The sequence below is a fragment of the Hemitrygon akajei genome, chromosome 11 (assembly GCF_048418815.1).
Source record: "Hemitrygon akajei chromosome 11, sHemAka1.3, whole genome shotgun sequence".
Taxonomy (NCBI): Eukaryota; Metazoa; Chordata; class Chondrichthyes; order Myliobatiformes; family Dasyatidae; genus Hemitrygon; species Hemitrygon akajei.
In genome coordinates this window covers 15,028,570-15,053,334 of record NC_133134.1, presented here as the reverse complement: position 1 = coordinate 15,053,334, position 24,765 = coordinate 15,028,570, and the positions used below count along the sequence as shown (strand labels likewise).

Here is a 24,765-nt window from a genome sequence, read left to right as displayed (position 1 = left end):
TTGGGCTTTGGCAAGGGTGTATTCCCTCAATGGAGAGCGCCTGCATGGATCTTTGACAGATCAGGGTCAGGGTCCAGTGACATGGAATGCAAGACACTGGAGACCCTCCACCACAGTTGTGATATGTCATCATCTTCTGCCAGCTCCTCCATTGAGGCTTTGGTTGGATCACTCTTTGTCTGGAACCGTACTGCTGTGGGTGACCCTACCTGAAGCTAAACTCTCGGGATCTCACTAACTCATAAGCCTCTCTGCCACAACAAATTGAAGATCCTCGGGAAAGGGGTCTTGCTGTGTGCAGGCATGGGCTGCTTGCTTTTGACTAGGAGTTACAAATAGAACAGCCGCAGTCGGTCCAGCTCTGCCTAGGAGTTCCCCACCAATGGCCGGCATGAGTGAAAGGAATAAAAGAAAAGATGCTGGAAGCATGAAGCTTAAATAACTTTTTGAGTGATGGTTCAATGCAGGAAAAGAAACCATTAGTGGAGGTACCTTGGATCCTTTGATAATAAGTTTACTTTGAACTTTCAGTTGGTATGAAAGCATTGCGAGGGCACAGTGATAAAGAACCAGGTTTATTAGATCATAAGACATGGGAGCAGAATTAGGACATTTGACCCATTGAATCTGCTCCACCATTCCATCACAGCTCATTTATTATCCCACTCAAACCCATTGTCCTGCCTTCTCCCCGAAACCTTTGACACCCTGACTAATCAAGAACCCGTCAACCTCTGCTTTAAATATAAATTGTTAAATAATTATCAGTTTTATGACATGAAATTTGTTACAAAATAAAAGAATGGGCGATGAGACATAGGAGCAGAATTAGGCCATTTGGCCCATTGAGTCTTCTCTGCCATTTCATCATGGCTGATCTATTTCCCTCTTAGCCCCAGTCTCCTGCCTTTACCCCATATCACTTCATGCCCTGACTAATCAAGATTCTATCAATCTCTGCCTTAGATATATGTACAGATAGTGTTTACGGATCATTTCATAAATCTGATGGTGGAGGGGAAGAAGCTGTTCCCGAATAGTTTACTGCTGTTAGGGAAGAGTTATACTAATGAGAAAAGGCCATGTCCCCAATGATGAGGGTCTTCAGTGACGGACGCTGCTCTTCAACTCATGGAGTAGCAGGAGCGGTAAGGCAAAATGATGCATCGTGTGAGATTTTTTGACTAGGATCAGTTTGTGCTTGTGAGAACGCTGTAAGGCAGATTAGACGGACATTAGGAAGCCTGAGATGATGTCTTGCAGGTTGGGAAAAGCGGAGCAGAAGCAGAAATTGTGAGGCTCTTGAGCCCTGACTGAGGGTGTAACACAACAATATTGAAATGGAGGACAAAAAGAACAGAATTGAGATAAATACTTGAGTTGTGATATCTCTGGCATGCAGTCCTGGAGCTGATGCCACTATAGGCAGTCTAGATGCAGTTGTGGAATGACAAGTTTCAGTGAGTGAAAATGCCCTGTGTGAATGACAGAGGAAAACAGCCAATCAGCAGAGAGTATAATTGTTGCAATATTATGCAACGCCTTTCCTTGATTTGATGTCTTTATTAACCTGTTCTTCCCCACAACTGTAAGTTGTTCAAACCTAATGAAAGGTAATGAACAAAGTACTGATTTAAAATGTCAGACTATTCCAGGCTCAGAACTGGCACCTCCTGATGGTAGGTGAAACCAGAACTGTTTTAATCTATTACCAATTCTATTTGAGGCTGCATTTCACTGCACCTAGACCACTAATTCAGCAAGCAACTTGTAGGCAACTTTGAGGGGTCAGTTTAGGTGTGACAACAGGCCAAAGCTGCAAAATTTGTGTAAAATTTAAGTAATAAACTTTGAACTCATTCCACTGCAATGGACTCATTTTTAACAACTGAATACTGAGAATGAGTTATAATTTATCTTTTTTATTGTTTGTCTTCTTTTGCACATTGGTTGTCAGTTTGTGTGTAGCTTTCCATTCATTATTTCTTTCTACTGTAAATGCCTGTAAGAAAATGAACTTCAAGTATAGGGTGACAAGTATGTACTTTGATAACAAATTTTCTTTGAGCGTGATGGGCAAGATTCTTAAATGAAAACTTAAATTTCAGGTAGAAGCAGAATAAAAGCTGTAAATGTCTTGAAGGCAGGGCTTTTGAGCAGGAAGTGGGATGCTGCAGTGTTATCTGTTTCAATCCAAGCCCTGTGCTTAGTCATGTGGTTTAGTAATGATTTCCTGCCACATGTTACTGTTAGCCACACATCAACCATGAATGGCTCCCAACAGCCAAATTCAGAGCCTTCAGTTTGTGACAAATGTTCACAGAGCTTGTGGTACCCAGAGGCTCAAGGAATCTGCACTCAGTGGCTATTTATCAGGTACACCTGTACATTAATATAAATATCTAATCAGCCAATCATGTGGCAGCAACTCATTGCATAAACGCATGCAGCCGTGGCCAAGAGGTTCAGTTGTTGTTCAGACCAAACATCAGAAAGAGGAAGAAATGTGATCTAAGTGACTTTTACTATGGAATGACTGTTGGTGCCAGATGGGGTGGTTTGAGTAACTGAGAAGCTGCCAATCTCCTGGTATTTTCATGCACAACAGTCTCGAGTGTATAGAGAACGGTGCAAAACAAAAACAAAAACAAAAATCTAGTTACGAACAGTTCCGTGGGCAAAGAACACCTTGTTAATGAGTGAGGTCAGAGGAGACTGCCCAGACTGGTTCAAGCTGACAGTAACTCAAATAATCGCACATTACATTAGTGGTATGCAGAAGAGCATCTCTGAATGCACAACATGTTGAACCTTGAAGTGAATGGGCACAGCAGCAGCAGACTATATTGGCTTCCAAGATGTAGCTACCAAAGCAGACACAGCATATATTTTAACGTGTGAAAATATCAAATGTGTCAGAAAGCTACTAATACCAAGCACTACCTGATGAACGCTGTAAGAAATGATTCTGAAGGGGGTGTGACCACTGGGTTAAAAGGACCAAAAACAGTTTTAATTCTTCTCCAATTTATTATGACAAGAAGAACAATTTAAGTGTTTAAAAGCTACTTACGAACACTTGATGGAATGGGAAAAAAAACTTTCCATTTGATCAACTTCCTTAAGCTGTCTTCCTCATCCAAGGTTCAATTGTTTGAAAGACAAATTTATGCAAAGACAGTTAAATTTAGAATTAATATGTAAAATGTTTTGGATAATTTACCCAGATGAAATCCCAATACTGAATATTGTGTTTTGCCAGCACTTGGGGAAAATTTACTTAACCATGATAAATACTTGATTAAGAGTGGATTATCATGGCAGACCACATTTCAAAGATGTAGCTTGTGGAATACCGGATGCAAGAATGTTTAAAGATTTGCTCAAAGCACAAGTACCATAAATATTTCCACTTTATGGGGATACTTATACTCACAGGAAGAGCCCTTTGAAAGTCTACCTTCATCAGATGCTGAATTTTATAATTCAGCTTTGCATGTAAAATGTTTTTTTCCTTCTGCCGATGTATGAGGAAAGAAAATAGATTCACACCGAATGTGTCAATGCAATTCAGTATAGATCACAACTGTTAATTAGGAGCCCATGTTTGGGATACAGTCCAACTAGCTATTTACATTCAGCAAATTCTTTCAGGATTGAATCCAGTGCATCAGGTAAAGTGGTTTTCTGGTATCTGCAAGCGATCAAAATGCCTCCTTAATTTCACTAAATATCAGGAGCATTTGAAGAGTTATTTTGACCTTTTGATTCATTCCTTAACACCAATATTATCACTTTCCCTCAAAGTCTACTGAGGTTCCTTAAGGTTATTGTAGCGGGGGGGGGGGGGGGGCGGCTGATAATGGGGATAAGCTCCCACTACTTAATAAATGCTCCCAAGGGCATGCATCTCAAATAATCTCTGACAACCAAGTCCAACTTAGCTACAAAACCTGACGGAACTATTTCTACTTACAGGAGAAGTGGCAAAGGTGGGTTGCTGTTGCCTTAAAACCAGTTGCTTTGGGCAGATGGGGTGCATCAGCCATGGTTGGCAGCTCATCTAGGAGAAGAAAAACTCTGAACTCAAACCTCCCCTTCCTTGCGGCTATACCCACTCAAGGGAAAGGCTTTGGGACTAAACCCCAAGGAAAAATCTGGAGCTGGAGTCCCTAAGGCAGTCCTATGTTGAGTTCAATGCTGACTGGCAACTCCTGCAACTCTACTGGTGCCAACCTATCAGTCTCTGCCATTCCTTTGGATCCGTAAAGAGGGGGAGCCTGCTACTTGAGCAACAGCTTACTCTCCAAATCATACTACCCTAGCCTGTGTATCACGTAGAGACGTCCACGGTCGTCCCTGACAAACAGGGGCTTCAAAAATCTGAACTGAAGGATTCTACACATGCTGGAAATCCAGAGTAACACACTGAACTGAGGGACTTCTCTGCACATAGACAGAACTAAATATAAATTTCAAACTGTACTTCATGTTTTCTTCATTTACAGGTGCAGCTTAAGACTGTACAAGCTGAACGAGGTCTACCTCCTTATATTTGGATTGTACAACAGGATAGCCTGTAGCCCCTTCCCCAGACTTCCCTTTGACTCGTCTCATCCAGGGGTGATAGTTTCCTTCTCTGCAACAAAAATCGGCTGAGCTGAAGGCTGAATAGGCAAGGACTGGTAACCTGTGCAGCACCAAGCGACAAATTCAACACAGGTCCGATGTGTTAGAGTGACAGTGAATGCTGGATGAGGAAAACAACAGTAAATTTTAAGGTATTTTTTTTTCCAATTTATGTAAACCTATAGAACAAATTAAAACAGACTACTCCACCTCCTAGTCATTTCTTTTTTATATCCAACTTCTGCAGCCAGTTCCATTTTCAAACATTCAGTGTACAAAAAGGTTTCTCCTGAATTCTCTTTTAAATTATGTATACAGGCTTCAATTTTTGGCTTCTAATTTACATTGTGGCTTCAGGCAGAATGATCTGTACACAGAGATATTAAACTCTGGTTTGAAACCAGATAGACAAGAAATACAGTTGTGTTTGACTAATGAACACATTGCACATAGAGCACATGATTTATAGTAAGAAAATTGTCTTTAATTTTCCTTCATGAAATTTTAATTTTCTTCATGATACAAAAACCTTTAAATATGATACAAAACTCACAACTGGCCCCAGGAAGGTTTTCTCTTACGCGCACACACATATACATACACACACACATGCGTATACACACATACCACTTACAGAAGTCTGGTGTACAATGCAGTTTCTGACATACAAGGCTGGAAGCTCAGTGCAATCCACACCAGTTAACATAAAGAAAAGGATCAACATAACATGGTCGCCGTCCTTAATGCAAGGAAGATGACAATATTTTGAGCATCCTTTTTTTAAAAAAAAGAAAAACCCAAATATGGTAGTCAGGCCACATTATTGATAAGTCATTGGATTCACTGACAATACAACTGATGTACACATATATAATAAAAATTACAGCATTGAACAGTGATTACATTGTTTTTCAAACAAACATCCCAGTGGATGGCACAAGGCAACTTCCAAGGTTGGTTGCTATTTCAAGTTATCAGAAGCATATGACTGGCCTTAAATGCAGGTTGTTAAGCTAATGACTAATAGAATATTCAAAATGCAATCAAATCCCACCTGTTTCTCAAAAAAAGAGAGGAAAAAACCCTAAAATATTTAATGCAATGTCAGGTCATATTCATATAGTTAAAATTTCATTTTTATTTTAAAGACTTTTTAAAGTTGTCTTGTACCACATTTAGATTGGAGCTGATGGTTCAATAAGGTTTGCAAATCGGATGTCCTTGTATTCGCTGGAAGATATCACTTTGTAATTCCATGTGCTTCATGTCACCATGTGTCTGGGACTTCAAACAATGCCATGTGGGCATTTATACTGCTGCCTATTTAACAGGAAAAAAAAACATAATGAAGTTTGCATGCAGTCCCCAATTTACACGAGGAATCTTGCACATTACTAAAATATCATACTAAACATCATATACAAGAGCAAGGATGTACTGCTGAGGTTTTATAAGCATTGGTCAGACTGCATTTGGAATACTGTCGGCAGTTTTGGGCTCCTTATCTAAGAAAGGATGTACTGATATCAGAAAGGGTCCAGAGGAGGTTCATGAGAATGACCCCAGGAATGAAAGGGATAATGCATGAGTGTTTGATGGCTCTGAACCTGTACTCACTGGAGTTTAGAAGAATGGCTGCGGATCTCCTTGAAACCTATTGAATATTGGAGGACATCTCCTATAGTGGCAGAATCTAGCACCAGAGAGCACAGCCTCTGAATTGGATGTCCCTTCAGAACAGATATGAGAGGGAATTTCTTTAGCCAGAGGTCAGTGAATCTGTAGAATTCATTGCCATGGGTGGCAGTGGAAGCCAAGTCAGTGGTTATATTTAAGGCACAGGTTGATAGGTTTTTGGTTAGTAAGGGCATCAGGGGTTATGGGGAGAAGGCAGGAGAATAGGGCTGAAACGGCTAACAAATCAGTCTAGATGGAATGGTGGAGCAGACGTGATGAGCTGAATGACCTAATTCTTATGACAGATTCTGTCATTGTCTCAGATCACATCACCTTTACAATACACTTTAGAAACTTTTTAAGATTACAGCTCTTTTACAAGATAAATTTTCCAGATAATAGAATACAATTGACTAGTAACAGATTTTTGCTCCTTATTTCAGACTGTCACAAAGCTGCATTACCACTGAAATTTTTTTTAACAGCTCACCCTCATGTAAATTTTGCTAAATACCAAATTGTCTTCATGCAAACGAGGCAGAAAGAGTTTTCTCTTGGTTAAACTCACTCACCTATGTCTAATTCCCCCACCAAATCCCCCCTTTAATCTCCAAACCTAATTCATGGCAAAGCACCCTTCCATAAAACAAAAGCTCTCTAGCCCTGGCCAAAATGGCCATTTTGCAAACATGGGTCTATAGGCAATGTTGGTATCCTTTGAACTCTCCTTCTAGTCAACTGCCAGAAAAAAACAGGGAAATATTCAAACACGAGGAAATCTGCAGGTGCTGGAAATTCAAGCAACACACACAAAATGCTGGTGGAACACAGCAGGCCAGGCAGCATCTATAGGAAGAAGTACAGTCGACGTTTCGGGCCGAGACCCTTCGTCAGGACTAACTGAAAGAAAAGATAGTAAGATATTTGGAAATGGGAGGGGGAGATCTGAAATGATAGGAGAAGACAGGAGGGGGAGGGGTGAAGCTAAGAGATGGAAAGGGATACAGAGCTGGAGAAGGGAGAGGATCATAGGATGGGAGGCTTAGGGAGAAAGAAAGGGGGAGGGGAGCACCAGAGGGAGATGGAGAACAGGCAAGGAGTGATTGTGAGAGGGACAGAGAAAAGAAAAAAAAATCCCTTTTTTTCCCTTTTCTCACAATCACTTATTGCCTGCTCTCCATCTCCCTCTGGTGCTCCCCTCCTCCTTTCTTTCTCCCTAGGCCTCCCAACCTATGATCCTCTCCCTTCTCCAGCTGTGTATCCCTTTCCAGCTCTTAGCTTCACCCCTCCCCCTCCTGTCTTCTCCTATCATTTCAGATTCCCCCCCCCCCCCCCCCCCAACTTTCAAATCTCCTACTACCTCTTCTTTCAGTTAGCCCTGACAAAGGGTCTCGGCCCGAAATATCGACTGCACTTCTTCCTATAGATGCTGCCTGCCCTGCTGTGCTCCACCAGCATTTTATGTGTTAGGAAAACGTTCAAAAATGCTGGAGAAACTCAGCAGATCAGTCAGCATCTATGGAAAGGAATAAAGAGTCAGCATCTGTGGCCCGAGTTCAGTACACTCACACATGAGAGAAAAGTCCCAGGTTCATGGCCATATGACCGGGGCTAATCTCCAGGGCAGTATCAAGGGAGTGCCAAACCTAAAAACATTGTCTTTAGGAGAGGGCATCAGTCTCAAAAGAGATTATAAAAAGGTACAGGCATCTGTGGAATTCTCCGCCCAATGAAGCAGTGAAAGCTACCTCAATGAATATATTTAAGATGAGGTAGGATAGATTTTTGCGTAATAGGGGAATTAAGGGTTATGTGGAAAAGGCAAGTAGGTGGAGATGAGTCCATGGTCAGATCAGCCATGATCCTTACTGAATGGTGGAGCAGACTCAACGGGCCAGATGGCCTACTCTTGCTCTTAATTCTTATGTTCTTGTGTTCTTATAGAATTTAAATCACATGCCATTATTTTGAAGAGCAAGGGAACTCTTCATGACCTCCTGATCAGTGCCATCTTCCAACCAAAACTGCAAACAAACTTGATACTACTTTACAGCCACTGAGATGTGATAGAACTTGCTGTCAGATTTTCTAATTACAAGTGACTACATATCAAAATACTTCATTACTTGATCATTTATAATGGGTGGACAATTGCACATCTTTTCCACTAAATGACTCAGCAGTACTAATAAAAAGATTACACAATCACTGAATCATCAAGGCAAAACTTTCTGAAGTTCTAAATCATTCAGGTTGACAACAAAATTAAAAAGCTTGGGAAATAAAATTAACAAAATCTTGGGAAAACTGAATATTAAAAAGCATCAATAGCATTATTCATAACAGAAAAAAAGTAACTCAAAATATAATCTCGATTATAGTAATATAATTATGAAATGTATCCATGAAGAATAAAGGTGGTCACTATCACTGAGAACTATTTAAGATTAATTCAAGGCTAACAAAAAACAATTTTAGCACAATTGGCTGAAGCTTTTATTTTTTCCTCCAAAGCATCAGCCCATTCACAAACCCAATACAAGGTCACTAGATCTTCATCTGTGATGACCAACTTTACAGCTACTGCTATAGTGGCCAAAAGAAACAACTATGTCAACTCAAGTTGTGTCAATTATTTCATTCTGCATAGTAAAATGACATTTCTATAGATGGGTGCCTTTTGCACGATATCCAAAGGAGACATCCAAAGGTAGGGTAGTGCAGCTATTTATTTTACCAAGAAATGAATAACTTACAATTGTGATTATCTGCCTCTAGTGCAAACGTGAACCACAGCACTAGTGTGCACATCTGTATGCTGCATTTCAGGTGGGCACATGCACAAAGATTTCAGGACAAGATGACGTACTTTAGATTTTTATACAAAGTTCAATCTTTTTGCATTTTTGGAGAATCCCAGGCTTAGTTACAAATGACAGCAACTCTAATGTTGTACTATTTACTTTTGCTCTTTTAACAATAGAATTTCAATACTGCAAAATCAGTTAAGTCTAAAACAGTTCCATGTAATGAGATGTTTTCTATACTGTGACTGCAAAGATGACAAGCAGGCTCTTAACAGGATCCCAGTCCACAGAAGTTGTTGCCTAGCTTTGGGAAAGATATCTACCACACTGTATATCCCTGCTGAAAAAAAAATCCATTGGGTCTCATTGAGCCAAACAATAATTTGGGATTCAGTTGGAAAGGTTGGGGGGGGGGGGGGGGGCGGGTTGGGAAATGGGAATTCTCACCAGCACTGTAGCAATGAGTCAGTGGTTAAGTAAACTGTTAAGAGTCTTGTCAAAGATTATCCCCCTCCAGCACATTATTTCATCAGTTTTAATCTTACCACTGGCTAAATTGTTCTCCTATTGCTATTTATAATAGTCATAACAAAATATCACATTGAGCATAATACACTTAAGGGCCTTTTCAAAGCTTATCTTTTTTTCCCAAAATAAACTCAAAATGGACTAGAAACCAAGAAAAACAAATCCCCAAGAGGGTAGGCATGTCATATTTTTAGAAAGGCTATATTGGGGCACCATGGTAGCGTAGTGGTTAGTGCAATGCTATTACAGCACGGGGCATGGGAGTTCGGAGTTCAGTGATGAAATAATGTGCCGGAGGGAGAAAATCTTTGACAAGACTCTGAACAGTGCTGGTGAGAATTCCTGGTTCCCACCCTCTTTTCCAACCCAGCATCCCAAATTATTGTTTGCCTCAATGAGACCCAATGGATTCACCCCCCACCCCCTTGTAGGAATATAGTATGGCAGATCCCTTTCCCAAAGCTGGGCTACGACTTCTGTGGACTTGGCTCCTGTAAGAGCCTGCCTGCCATCTTTGTAGTCACAGAATAGGAAACATTTCGTTAAAGGGAACTGTTTTAGACTTAACTGATATTGTGTAAAGAGTTTGTACGATACTACCAGCGGTTTTCTCCCAGTGCTCCGGTTTCCTCCCACATTCCAAAAGACATACGGGTTAGTAGGTTAATTGGTTGTAAATTGTCCTGTGATTAGGGTTGCTGGGTAGTGCCAGAAGGGTCTGTTCCATGCTGTATCTCTAAGAATATTCATTTGAGATGAGAGGAATGAGAAGTGTATCTCACTGAAGCATACAAAATTCTGACAGTGCTTAACAAGTCGATTTAGGAATGAAGTTTACACTTAGCTCTGGTGTGAACTGGAGATTCTCAAAATAAAGCAGGACTGAGATATAAAGATGTTTCTTCAGCCTGCAAGCAATTAATCTTTGGAATTTTTAACCCTGCGGGACTCTGGAAATTTGTGGACAGATAATCTATCCATTTTTATATAATAGGAAACAAGGTAAATGGACTTCATAAGTAAAGATCAGTTAAAACTTCATTGAAAAGCAAACACAATGGCTTCTATTTCTTATGGCATCTCCTCAGCAGATAACCTAACCACTGATTTGAATGCAGCCTGGTATTTCAGCTTCACTACAAAACCACATCTAAGCACAGGGCTTCTTGTCAACACTTTATTTAGTAGTTTTACATTGCCAGTGAGTCAGCCGTCATGGGCATTTATTAAGAGTGTTAAATAATTTCAATAAAATGCACGCAAGAAGAACCATAGCAGTTAATTCTCAGTTCGCCAGATACAGTAAATACACTGTTATGGACTTAGCAGTTAGGTTACCAAACAATACAGACTTAGGCTCTATGCTGGTGTTAAGGTGATCTATTGAAATAAGGATCAACTTCACTTGCAAATTTCGGGCAAGAAGAGTTCTTTACAAACTAACATTATTACATTTGTTTTATGTAAAAGTTGAGTAAATTTATGTTTGTATTTTTCTTGTGAATGCTGGTTATCTGATGCTCTGTGCTGGTGATGCTGCTGCAAGCAAGTTTTTCACTGCAGCCACGGGAGGCTGGATAAACTTGGGCTGTTTCCTCTGGAGTGGCGGAGGATGAGGGGAGATCTGATCGAGGATTATAAGAGACACACATAGAATAGACAGGGAGCATCTTTTCCCCAGGGTAGAAGTATCTAATACCAGAGGGCATGCATTGAAGGTGAAAGAGGGTAGGCTCAAGGCGGATGTAGGCGGTTAAGTTTTTTTTACTCGGAGATTTGTAGATGCACTGCCTGATATGGAGGTAGAGGCAAATACATTAGAGGCTTTTAAGAGACTTTTGGATAGGCACATGGATCTAAAGAAGATAGAGGGATATGGCCATAACCTCAAGATTCGGGTGAGTAGCTTTAGGACAGAGATGAGGAGGAACTGCTTTTCCCACAGGGTGGTGAATCTATGGAATTTTCTGCCCAATGAAGCCATGGAGGCTACTCCAGTAAATATATTTAAGACAAGGTTGGATAGATTCTTGCATGATAGAGGATTTAAGGGTTATAGGGAAAAGGCAGGTGGGTGGAGATGAGTCCATGGCCAGATCAGCCATGATCTTATTGAATGGCAGAGCAGGCTTGACGGGCAGGATGGCCGATTCCTGCTCCTATTTCTTATGTCCTGGTGACGTGGTGTAGGAAACATGGATTAGTGTTTGGGTGTTTTTGATTTGCTTTTTACCTGGTTCAGCACAACATTGTGGGCCGAATGGTCTGTTCCTGTGCTATACTGTTCCATGTTTTAAACACCTGTGTGTACATGTACTTTATGCATATGACAATAAACTCGTCTTTGACTTAACCTGGCTATGAGAGTATACATTAAATAAAGTGATTACCTCTAATAAAATTGATAATGATGATCTATGAATTCAAAGCATTACATACACTAAGCTAATTGATGGGTAAAGGTTACAACTGCATTGGCAAGTGATAGAGTTAACTTTCACCAAATTCTCAGTTGGTAGTTGGGAAAAGAGAGACTTGATAGAGCACTGATTTACCACCACCTCCATTTGTAAAGGATGGGGTCAGCCAAATACCCAAACTTCTTGACTAGTTGAAATTGGAGGTGTAACAAATGAGCTAAGTTGAGTCCTAATGAAGGTTCTCAGCCCATAACATCAACTGTTTATCCTCCTCCACAGGTGCTGCCTGACTTGCTGAGTTCCTCCAGAATTTTGTATTTGTGTTGCTCACAATTTCCAGCAGATGCAGAATCACTTGTGTTTAAAATGAACTGAGATAAGCTTTTCAAAAGCATTCAGCATAAAAGCATGCATTACATGAGTGCCATTAATAAGCATAGGCAGCCCCTAACATTTTAAAAATAGGGATCAAGAAATTATTTAAAACCATTCTGAGATCAATGCATCTTAGTGAAATTGGAGCACAGGGGTTCGAGGTAACATACAATGCAAAACTTCATAGGAGGAAAAGCTGCTTTCTGGATGAGTCCATTGGATCCTTATTAAAATAACCTCAAATGCATAAGAATGTGCAAAGCAAGTTATTTCATAGTTTCATTACTGAACAAGACTGTTCCAATAGTAATTTCTATACAAAGCAATGTAGATAGGTAAACAAGGCACTGAACACAATACAAGAGATCCTGCAGATGCTGGAAATCCAGAGCAACACCCATAAAGTACTGGAGGAACTCAGCAGGTCAGGCAGCATCTATGGAGAGGCATAAAGAGTAGACATTTCAGACCGAGACCCTTCTTCAGGACTGCTGATGATCTGAACAAAAGCAGTGTTTTTCTTTCTCACAAAAATACAAAGCTTGTTAAAGAAAACCATGTATCGAGAAGAAAGATCCTACCAACAGGTAGATGATATTTCACTGTCACACAAGTGGGGCTTTTTGATTTGCTCAGAATATCTGCATCTAGGACCAACCTGCCAAAGTTCAATACCTTAGCTGAAGTATACGCCAACAGCAACACTTGTCACAAGGAGAGACACTGCTGCAAGTGACAGTCTCAAAAAGACTGCCATGGCTCTCGTCAAATTGGCAATGTCAGGAGATCCCTTACCTACAAGATAGCAACAGTGCAAGAGAAGTTTAAAAGTAGTTCAGAACGGAGTACGCTCCATATCCTGGCCAGTGGTAGTTTTCACTGAAACAAAGCTGCATCGGCTGATTCAAATGCAGTGAATAGCACTGATTAAACTCAAAAGGATAATTATCTCTGGAACATCAAACCAAGAAGCTTTGGTGGTGGAGATTGGGGGAGGGGGAGGAAGAGGCCACATAGTACAGGATAGATTACTTTCCAAATATGGAATCTGGGATATCCTGCAGCCCATCTATAAAAGAAAACATAACGGAAGTGCATGTGGAATCTTTCCCTGTGGATTCTCACTGCATCAGACATGGGCTTCCAACATCATTTCAGGCTTCCCAGCAGTCATCTAAAACAGGGACTTGGATCCTTGTGCAAGGATGGTGTCTGTCACCCATTTCAAGCCTTCCTTAGAAAACAAGATAAGAAACTCTAAGTGCCAATAAAGTGAGAACTGTATGAAAATTAGGAAATACGAAGCCCAGGTCCAGAGGGAGATTACTACCCAGCCCCTCATCCCCATCTCCTTCCTCTGCCTAAAAGATCCTTTCCTGCACCCAGAAAACACCCACAGTTCAATTTACATTTGCAGTCCAGAATTCAGGGTAATCCAAAACAACAAATTCTTATTTCAGCCATTCAATGCAGCCCTTGATCACTTCTGGGGAATCACAGTCCTCTGAAATCACTAAGTCAATAAAAGTACTCGTTTAAGGAATTTTTTTGAGTTCAATTTATCTCTTGGTCAATCTCCTACTAATCAAAAGTTATTAGAAGTTATGCCAAGGCACTGGCAATTGAAGACATGGATGTCCAGCTATTCACACACCTACTTATACACTCCAATTACGTTCTCCCTACCACGAACAATGAAGGTTTGCCAGCCTGACATAAAGCTTCTCATAACTTAATTCCAAATTTTTCGACTAATACAATTATAATAAAATTGATACACTGGCTACATTAATGAATCCCATTTATTCTTCTCACATTCACATAAACTCCTCTGGGTTTATTGCTATCTCTCACTTACACACTGGTGGCAATTTACAGTACCCAATTGGTCTATCAATGAGCACATCTTTGGGATGTGGGAGGAAGTTGGAACACCCGGAGGAAACCCACAAAGGTAAAAGGTAATATGCATACTCTGCATAAAACAGCAGCAGAGGTCAGAGTGAACCCAGGTTAGTGAACCTGCAAAGTGGGAGGTCTGTCTGCCGCACCATTGGGACTAGACTTTTTTTAACATGAAAAATCATATAATACAGTATGTCTTGATTTTGAGAATTTAAACTAATTACTATAGACCGGGGGGCCTCTCGATGGTAGGGGTAAATGGCATTAAAAAAAGGATGGGAGCCCTGCTATAGATTAATCATCACCATGGAAGTTCATTTTCTGATGGCCAATTTTACAAGAAAGGTTCGCTTCATTGGCCTCTTTTTTTAGCAAAACACCAAGTTCTAGGGATGGGCAGATCCTATGTGATTCAAGTCCCTACAAGGTGACAACCATTTCCCAACATGTGGCCCGCTGTTGCTTGGGTGCACGCTATTGCACATTGGCTTGCCCACAGAAGGCAAAGAGTAGTTGTAGACAGGTCATATTCTGCATGAAGGTCGGTCACCAGTGGTGTGCCTCAGGGATCTGTTCTGGAACCCCGACTCTTCGTAATTTTTAAAAATGACCTGAATGAGGAAGTGGAGGGATGGGTTAGTAATTTGCTGGTGACACAAAAGTTGGGGTGTTGTGGATAGTGTGGAGGGCCGTCAGAGGTTACAGCAGGACACTGATAAAATGCAAAACTGGGCTGAGAAGGGGCAGATGAAGTTCAACCCAGATAAGTGTGAGGTGGTTCATTTTGATAGGTCAAATATGATGGCAGAATATAGTATCAATGGTAAGATTCTTGGCAGTGTGGAGGACCAGAGGGATCTTGGGATCCGAGTCCATAGGACACTCAAAACTGTTGCGCAAGTTAACTCTGTGGTTAAGGCGGCATATGGTGCATTGGCCTTCATCAATCGTGGGTCTGAGTTTAAGAGCTGAGAGGTAATGTTGCAGCTATATAGGACCCTGGTCAGACCCCACTTGGGAGTACTGTGCTCAATTCTGGTCACCTCACTACAGAAAGGATGTGGACACCATAGAAAGGGTGCAGAGGAGATTGACAAGGATGTTGCCTGGATTAGGAAGCATGCCTTATGAGAATAGGTTGGGTGAACTCGGCCTTTTCTCCTTGGAGCAATGGAGGATGAGAGGTGACCTCATAGAGGTGTATAAGATGATGAGAGGCATTGATCGTGTGGATAGTCAGAGGCTTTTCCCCAGGGCTGAAATGGCTAGCACGAGAGGGCACGGTTTTAAGGTGCTTGGAAGTAGGTATAGAGATTATGTCAGGGGTAAGTTTTTTTACGCAGAGTGGTGAGTGCGTGGAATGGGCTGCTGGCGGCAGTAGTGGAGGCGGATACGATAGGGTCTTATAAGAGACTCCTGAACAGGTACATGGAGCTCAGAAAAATAGAGGGCTATGGGTAACCCTAGGTAATTTCTCAGGTAAGGACATGTTTGGCACAGCTTTGTGGGCCGAAGGGCCTGCATTGTGCTGTAGGTTTTCTATGTTTCTATCTTTTCATTCCTCCCTATACGCCTATAATACTGAAACCAAGCTGTTCCAACCCAGGAAGGTTTACCTCCTTGACAAATGAGTGGTTGGCAGTAAAATTATGCTCTTTGAGATGCTGTCATCAATTATATTGGACTTAATAATGGCTTTTCTGAAGTGAGACCATTAGCCCTTGGAGTCACATTCAGCACAACTTGTCAAAGCTTAATAATGTCTGAGAGTTTTCAGCCAGAATCATCAACTCAATTTCTTCTTCCACAGGTATTACCTGACTTGCTGCGTGATTTTCTCATTTTATTTCAGTTTGTAGCTTCTGGCAGTTGTTTTTTTAAATGGTCAAGTTTTCTCAGCACTTCTAGCCAATTTCACATAATCTTATACACACCCTCAGTATTCCTAATGTCCCCAACAGTACCCAGCACATCCACTCAAGATGAACTCGTCATAAACCTAGACTAATTTTTTGGATATGGGAATTTGAGTCTTTTCAGAGAATTAGGGGAAATTGAAATTCAATTAACTAAATAAAATTGAATTAAGAGACCAATCTCAGTAACAATGACCAATAAACCACCAGTTTCTTCTAAAAATCAGTTTTGCCAATGATCTAGAAAGAACAAAACCTTGATTGCAACTCCACCAAAGCAATATGGTCAACTCTGAAATAGTCTTTCCAGAGCAGCCATGTTGCCAGTGAGGGGAGTGCACGGGGGGAATCGTTGCTTGCTGCCACTTACGCACAGGAGGGAGGGGAGCTGAGGGGGTACTTTGGGGGCTCTAAAGTTTAATTGTCACTCATTTTTTGAGACACTCCTCTGTTTACGTGGATCGTTGAGAAGAAAAAACATTTAGGATGTACAATGGCATGCAAAAGTTTGGGCACCCCTGGTCAAAATTTCTGTTACTGTGATAGCTGAGTAAAAGATGACCTGATTTCCAAAAGGCATAAAGTTAAAGATGACACATTTCTTTAATATTTTAAGCAAGATTACTTTTTTATTTCCATCTTTTACAGTTTCAAAATAACAAAAAAGGAAAAGGGCCCGAAGCAAAAGTTTGGGCACCCTGCATGGTCAGTACTTAGTAACACCCCCTTTGGCAAGTATCACAGCTTGTAAGCGCTTCCTGTAGCCAGCTAAGAGTCTTTCAATTCTTGTTTGGAGGATTTTCGCCCATTTTTCCTTGCAAGAGGCTTCTAGTTCTGTGAGATTCTTGGGCCGTCTTGCATGCATCGCTCTTTTGAGGTCTATCCACAGATTTTCGATAATGTTTAGGTTGGGGGACTGTGAGGGCCATGGCAAAACCTTCAGCTTGCGCCTTTTGAGGTAGTCCATTGTGGATTTTGAGGTGTATTTAGGATCATTATCCTATTGTAGAAGCCATCCTCTTTTCAGCTTCAGCTTTTTTTTTTTTTACAGACGGTGTGATGTTTGCTTCCGGAATTTGCTGGTATTTAATTGAATTCATTCTACCCTCTACCAGCGAAATGTTCCCCGTGCCACTGGCTGCAACACAAGCCCAAAGCATGATCGATCCACCCCCGTGCTTAACAGTTGGAGAGGAGTTCTTTTCATGAAATTCTGCAGCTTTTTTCTCTAAATATACCTTTGCTCATTGAGGCCAAAAAGTTCTATTTTAACTTCATCAGTCCACAGGACTTGTTTCCAAAATGCATCAAGCTTGTTTAGATGTTCCTTTGAAAACTTCTGATGCTGAATTTTGTGGTGAGGACACAGGAAAGGTTTTCTTCTGATGACTCTTCATATTTGTGCAGGTGTCACTGCACAGTAGAGTAGTGCACCACCACTCCAGAGTCTGCTAAATCTTCCTGAAGGTCCTTTGCAGTCAAATAGGGGTTTTGATTTGCCTTTCTAGCAATCCTACGAGCAATTCTCTCAGAAAGTTTTCTTGGTCTTCCAGACCTCAACTTGACCTCCACTGATCCGATTAACTGCCATTTCTTAATTACATTACAAACTGAGAAAACAGCTACCTGAAAACGCTTTGCCATCTTCTTATAGCCTTCTCCTGCTTTGTGGGCATCATTTATTTTAATTTTCAGAGTGCTAGGCAGCTGCCTAGAGGAGCCCATGGCTGCTGATTGTTGGGACAAGGTTTGAGGAGTCAGGGTATTTATAAAGCTTTGAAATTTGCATCACCTGGCCTTTCCTAACGATGACTGTGAACAAGCCATAGCCCTAACAAGCTAATTAAGGTCTGAGACCTTGGTAAAAGTTATCTGAGAGCTCAAATCTCTTGGGGTGCCCGAGCTTTTGCATAGTGCTCCTTTCTTTTTTTCACTCTAAAACTGTACAAAACAAAAATTTTACTCTAATCTTGCTTAAAATGTTGAAAAGAATGTTTCATGTTTAATTTTATGACTTTTGGAGATCAGTTCATCTCTACTCACTTAACTATTCACAGTAACAGAAATTTTGACCAGAGGAGTCCAAACTTTTGCATGCCACTGTATATTGTATACATTTCTCTGACATTAAGTGTACCTTTGAAACCTTTGAATGTAGAGTCATAAAATACTATAGCACAGAAATAGGCCCTTTGGTCCAACTAGTCCATGCCGAAGTTTTAATCTGCCTAGTCCCACTGACCTGCACCCAGACCTTAGCCTCCATAGCCCTCTGATCCAAGTACCTGTCTAAATTACTCTTGAATGTTGAAATTGACCCTGCATCCACCACTTCCACTGGCATCTTGTTCCATTTGGAGTCTCACCTAACCTCCAGCATTTTCAGAATCTCTTGTGTTTATGACTTCTAGATGCAGTCTCACCCAACCTCAGTGCAAAAAGCCTGCTTGCATTTACCTTATCTAAATCCTTGGTATACCTCTACTAAATCTCCCCTCTTTCTCCTACACTTTAGGGAACAAAGTCCCAGCTTAGTTAACCTTTCCCTATAACTCAGTCCTCCAGTCCTGGCAACATCCTTGTAAATTTTCTCTGCACTCTTTCAACTTTATTTACATCTCTCCAAACTGCACACAATACTCCAAATTAGGCCTCACCAACATTGTTACAATTTCAACAAAACATACCAACTGAATACATTGATTTACGAAGGCCAATGTGCTAAAAGCCTTCTTTACAACTCTATCACTTTCGAGGAATTATATAAATTATGTATCTCTATTCCCAGATCCCTCTGTTCTAACACACTCCTCTTTGCCCTACCACTCACTGTGCAAGACCAACCCAGGTTGCTCCTCACAAAGTGCAGCACCTCGCACTTATCGGCCTTAAATTCCATCTGCCATTTTTCCAACTGGTCCAGACCCCAATGGAATCCAGGATAGCCTTCCTTGCTGTCCGCTACACCCCGTCCAGGTATCATCCACAAATTTGCTGATCCAGTCAACTACATTATCATCCAGATCATTCATATAGATGACAAACAAAAGCAGACTCCTGGGGCACTCCACTAGTTACGGGCATCCATTCAGAGAGGCAACCATCTACTACCTCTCTCTGGCTTCTCCCATGAAACCAATCTCTAATCCAATTTACTACCTCATCTTGAATGCTAAGCGACTGAACCTTCTTGACCAACCTCCCAAGCGGGACCCTATCTAAGGATTTGCTAAAGTCCACATAGATAACATTCACTGCCTCGCCTTCATCAACTTTCCTGGTAACTTCCTCAAAAATCTCTATACAAGATTGGTTGACATGACCTACCATGCACAAAGCTGGTCTGACTATCCCCAGTCAGTTGCTGTCTACCTAATTTATTAGAATACTTTCCAATAACTTTCCCTCTACTGATGTCAGGCTCACCAGCTTCTAATTTCCTGGCTTATTCTCAGAGCCTTTCTTAAACAACAGAACAACTTTAGATATTTTCCAATTCTTCGACACCTCACCTGTGGCTATGGACATTTGAAATATCTTTATCAATAACATTGCCATCTCTTTGACCTGGAAAGAGAGCAACTCTGCTGCATCCAAATTCATAGCTGAAGGATCTGGAAGGAATAGTGTTTAAACTGAGAATGCTGTACTATGGACTGGCTGGATAGGGATATACTGTCAGATTAAACACCTTGCAGCCAACACCTGTGACTTCCCTATGAACACCCCTGGGTATATTCTGACCCAGCAAAGTGGTGGAGGTGCAGAAACAATCAAATTTGGACAGAGCTAAGCAACCCTGCAAACAATAGCTCAGCTGAAAGATCAGCTACCTTATCACATTCAGTTGTGAATGGTGATCGTAAACTACATGAGAAAAGACTCCAAAGAAATTCTCATTTACATTGTGGTGAAACACAGAACACAAGTGCTAAAGCCTGAAGCATCTGCAATCAAACCTAGCCAGATGTGTCAGTTGTATAGGCCATATTGGCTGGCTCTTACAATGTTTGTTATTAGGGCTGCACCAAAGATGTGTTACGAAAACAGAAATGTCCCAAGTCATGTTCTTCCACTACATTTATCATGCAATGTGAAAACTTGCCCAGGTGATGTCTGTCCACAAATTGTAAGACAAATCCATACGGCTAATCACCATCTCCACCTATTTATTCTCAATCATCAAAGTGCCGGATTATGCTGGCAACAACGTTATCATGAAGTACTTATGCTCGTCAATGCTTACTTTGTGGTTTACATGACACTGTAGCCCTTGGTCTAAACACAGACAAAATAGTTACATTCCAAAGCTGTGAGACTTCAAGCTTGATGTCAAGGCAACATGAGATGGAGTGTGGAATAAAGGAGACCCACTAAACCCAATGAAGGGGTAACTGAACAATGGCTGGGGTAATACCTCAGATAATAGAAGGATGGCTTAATAGTTAGAGGTCAAAAATTACAGGCCCAGGAGTCACTGCAGGTTGGTGTTCTAGGACTATTTTCAACTACTTCAATGATCAAATGGACAGAATGTCTGCACATTATTGAATACAATTCAACAGAAGGTAAAGCAGTACAACCTGATTACACAAACCCTAGATAACATTCAGGCACAGACAGGTAAGAGCCAAGTAACATTTTTCCACACAAGTATCAAGGAAGGATATCTCTATAGAATGGAATTCATCCATTCAATGGTCTTTTCATTAACATGCTGATCCAAAGATTTTTGTGGATATTAAGCAAATTTATCATCTTAATTAGAAAAACTTCATGATTTATGTGGCCTACATAGCAAAAAAAAATTAGTTATCCATTCAGTGGACAGCTTATTTAAGAAAAGTTACAGGCAGAGCATGATGTCCACCTGCTCATGGTTTAAATTTTCACTTTTTTAAAATAGATTATGCAAGGGTTAATTGTGCAAATGTTACATATTACCTACCACATTTTGCCATTGTTTTGTAACTAGCAAGTAAAAACACCCACTGGTACAACTTACCTTACTTTTATAAGAGTAACTTGAAAAGATTTTAAATACAACAACCAGATTAATGCTTCCATTGATATATTTGACTAGACAGTATTATTGATAATTCTCTCTCCTTTCCCTAGTTTTTCCACATTCCCAGGACGCAAATCAATTTACCAGTCTCTTCTTGCTGCTGCTCCTTTCTCTGCCGTTGTTTCTTGATTTTTCTGGTTTCTGTTATTGAAGAATCTATCCAGGCACTGCCTGAATTATCACTCTCATCGTCTTTACTAGCGACCGCATTATCCTCAGTCTCCTCAGATACCGCCTCTTCCTCAATAGGACTCATACTTCGCTTGCTCACCACAGGGTTTGCTCTGAAGTGGAAAAAGAGGGGAAAAGGCAGGTTATAAACAAATGAAATGTGATCAACCATGAAAAACAGTAACAATTCCATCCAACACCACACAAAACAACTACCAGGAGTGCTGTCACAGGAAAGCATCACCCACTATTAAGGACCTCCACCATTCAGGCCGTGTTCTCTTCTCGCTGCTGCTATCATGAAAGAGGAACTTAAGCCTTAGGTCCCACAACCATTGGGTTTAGGAACATTTATTACCCCTCAACCATTTGGGCTCCTGAACCAGGGACAATAACTTCACATATCCCAACAATGAACTGATTCCACAACCTATGGATTCACTTTCAAGGACTCTACAACTCACGTTCTCAGTATTAATTTCTTTCTTTCTTTTTGTATTTGTACAATTTGTTGTCTTTTGCAGACTGGTTGTCTGTTTTTGTGTATAATTTTCCATTGTTTCTATTGTGTTTCTTTGAATCTACTGTGAATGCCTGCAAGAAAATGAATCCCAGGGTAGTATATAGTCACACACATACACACACACACATATATATAATAAATTTATTTCAGACTATATCTGTTATCGTCAGAGCTATACAGCAGAGAAACAGGCCTTTTGGCTCAAGTTGTTCATGCTTAGCTGCCAATCCAAGTTAGTCCCATATTTAAAACATAAGACAGAGGAGCAGAAATAGGTCATTCGGCCTATTGAGTATTCACCATTTGATCATGGCCAATTTGCCCATGGTTGGCCCATATCCCTCTAAAAGCTTTCTATCAATGTAGCTGCCCAAATGTCTTTTAAATGTTGTTATTGTACCTGTCTCAACCATCTCTTCTGGTAGCTCATTCTATACATGTATCACCCACCCTCTGTCAAAACGTTGCCCTTCAGGTTCCTATTAGATCTTTCCCTTCTCACCTTTAACCATTTCTTGATAGCCCCAACCATAGGAAAAAGATGAGTACATTAACCCTATCTACACTCGGGGGCCACACTATTAGGCACACTTGCTTGTTAATGCATATATACAATCAGCCAATCATGTGGCAGCAACTCAATGCATAAAAGCATGTAGACATGGTCAAGGTGGTCAGTTGTTGTTCAGACCAAACATTAGACTGGGGAAAAAAGTCATCTAAGTGACTTTAACCCCGTGGTATGATTGTTGGTGCCAGGCAGGGTGGTTTGACTATTTCAGAACCTGCTGATCTCCTGGGATTTTCACACAAAACTGTTTCTGGAGTTTACAGAGGTATAGGAGGTACATAACAAAGTGGCCACTGAGAATACATCCTTCATGATTTCACAAATCTCCAGAAGATCACCCTTCAGTTTCTTAAACTGCAAAGAAATGTCCTAGCCTTTTCCTGAAACCCAATCGCTGGAGTCCTGGCAACATCCTTGTAGAACTTTTCTGCACTCTTTCAAGTTGATATAATAGCTTCCATCAACAAGTTCTTGAAAGAACAATATCTGCACAATGATTTTATCTGCAATCAAGTGGCTTATTGGAAAGAATGTTCACAAGTTCAGTGATCCAGCAAGGCAGTCCACCTCCACAGTTTGAAGAGCCAAGGCGAATGGGAAATAATTACCACTGATGCTATCATCTCATAAAAGAACAACCTGGATTAATTTATTTATCCATTAATTCATGACATAGACAAACACCAACTCTCCACAGGCTTAAGCAGAAACAAGGGCAACAGTCAAGGTCACCAGAAATCAACACTCAAAATGGACAACTGTTAAAAATCTTTTTGGCACAATATTCAATTCTTGGGTAAATGTTCTGCGCTAAATAAAGATTTGACTTTGCGAGTACCTTTTGCCCACCAATTATATTTTAGATTGCTGCCACATGAAATCTGAATGAGCGGTGTGAGTAACACACAAAAAATGCTGGAGGAACTCAGCAGGCCAGGCAGCATCTAGGAAAAGAGGACAGTCAACGTTTCAGGCAGAAACCCTTCGGTTGTGTCTGTTGCTTGGATTTCCAGCATCTGCAGATTTTCTCATGTTTGAGCTGTGTGACACACTGGTTCCAAGAAGAACGTAGTAATTAAATTAGATAGAAAGTTACACCTGAATAAGTTGTAACGGCTTACAGCAAAATACCAAACCTTTGTTTTACTTCATTTTGGAAAAGGTACATGCATGTCTCAGGATAGTAGGGTAATGAAAGGATTAAATCTTGTAGAATTAAAAGGTATTTTCATTAACCAAACTATTAAGACACAAGTTCCATACAAAATCACTAATATCAAAGAACCTTCACCTGGATTAAACCATTAGTACACGATCTAAAAGCGATTATCTAACACTCAATGATACAAAAAAAAAGAATCAAGCTTTTTGTGACCAGAAGATAAACACAAGAGATTCTGCAGATGCTGGAAATCCAGAGTAACACACACACACAAAATGCTGAAGGAACTTAGTAGGTCAGGCAGCATGTATGGAAAGGAATAAACAGCTGATGTTTCAAGTTGAGACCCTTCATCAGCACACGTGACCATGTCCCGAGAAGGATCTCAGCCCAAAATATCGACTGTTTATTCTGCTCCATAGATGCTGCCTGACCTGTTGAGTTCCTGCAGCAGTTTGTACACAACCAAAATAAAAGCATTGACATAGTATCCTCTTTCTCTCCAACAATTCTGATGACAGAATTTAATTAGAAGGGAACATACACACAATGTGTTGATCTGAATACTCTAGGGAAAATTTGGAGGCTTTTCTCAATCATTTTGTACGAAGCAATCTTCCTGACATGGAGAATCTTAATTATATTCTTCAATCCTGCAAAATGTTTTGCCTAATTTTGAAGGCAGGGAAGTCAGTTTCCTGAACAGTTTGCAGTATGCCGCATTTTCAAACTGCTTGAATACCACATCCCTTTAAAATGGACAAGTGATGTGATGTGAAAATGACATATCGATCAGGGAATGTCTCTGGCACTTACAAAGCATGACAGATGTATTTCAGAACTCAATACGTTTGTCTAGGAGCTGCTCTGGATACCCTAAAATGATGATTGCTTTATTGTGTAATGGTCTCATCAACATTCTTGTATCCGATGCCACAAAAACATGGTCTAAGATCAGTCACACGATTCACAAGCTGCACCAGTTGGCAGGCAAAGCTTCTGGCTGTAGATCA

General features: G+C 40.7%; 1 protein-coding gene and 1 long non-coding RNA gene across 4 annotated transcripts in view; one reads left to right on the top strand and one right to left on the bottom strand.

Annotated features, from left to right (window-relative positions):
- LOC140735339 (uncharacterized) overlaps positions 1 to 4,838 on the top strand; it is a 74,380-nt gene extending 69,542 nt beyond the window's left edge. For both annotated transcript variants that reach the window (XR_012100734.1, XR_012100735.1), the window contains one exon: positions 4,509 to 4,838. This is a non-coding gene — a long non-coding RNA (uncharacterized lncRNA). The remainder of the gene's footprint in view (positions 1 to 4,508) is intronic.
- A 253-nt stretch (positions 4,839 to 5,091) lies between these two features.
- The window catches only part of parn (poly(A)-specific ribonuclease (deadenylation nuclease)), a 165,259-nt gene continuing 145,585 nt past the window's right edge, over positions 5,092 to 24,765 (bottom strand). Inside the window, exons 23-25 of one of the 2 annotated variants that reach the window (XM_073060256.1) lie at positions 21,410 to 21,609; positions 13,112 to 13,231; positions 5,092 to 5,949 (exon numbers count right to left, since the gene is read on the bottom strand). In XM_073060256.1, the coding sequence (XP_072916357.1) occupies positions 13,113 to 13,231; positions 21,410 to 21,609 (319 nt within the window). In that variant the 3' untranslated portion in view covers positions 5,092 to 5,949; position 13,112. The remainder of the gene's footprint in view (positions 5,950 to 13,111; positions 13,232 to 21,409; positions 21,610 to 24,765) is intronic. The other variant, XM_073060257.1, reaches the window with a different exon arrangement.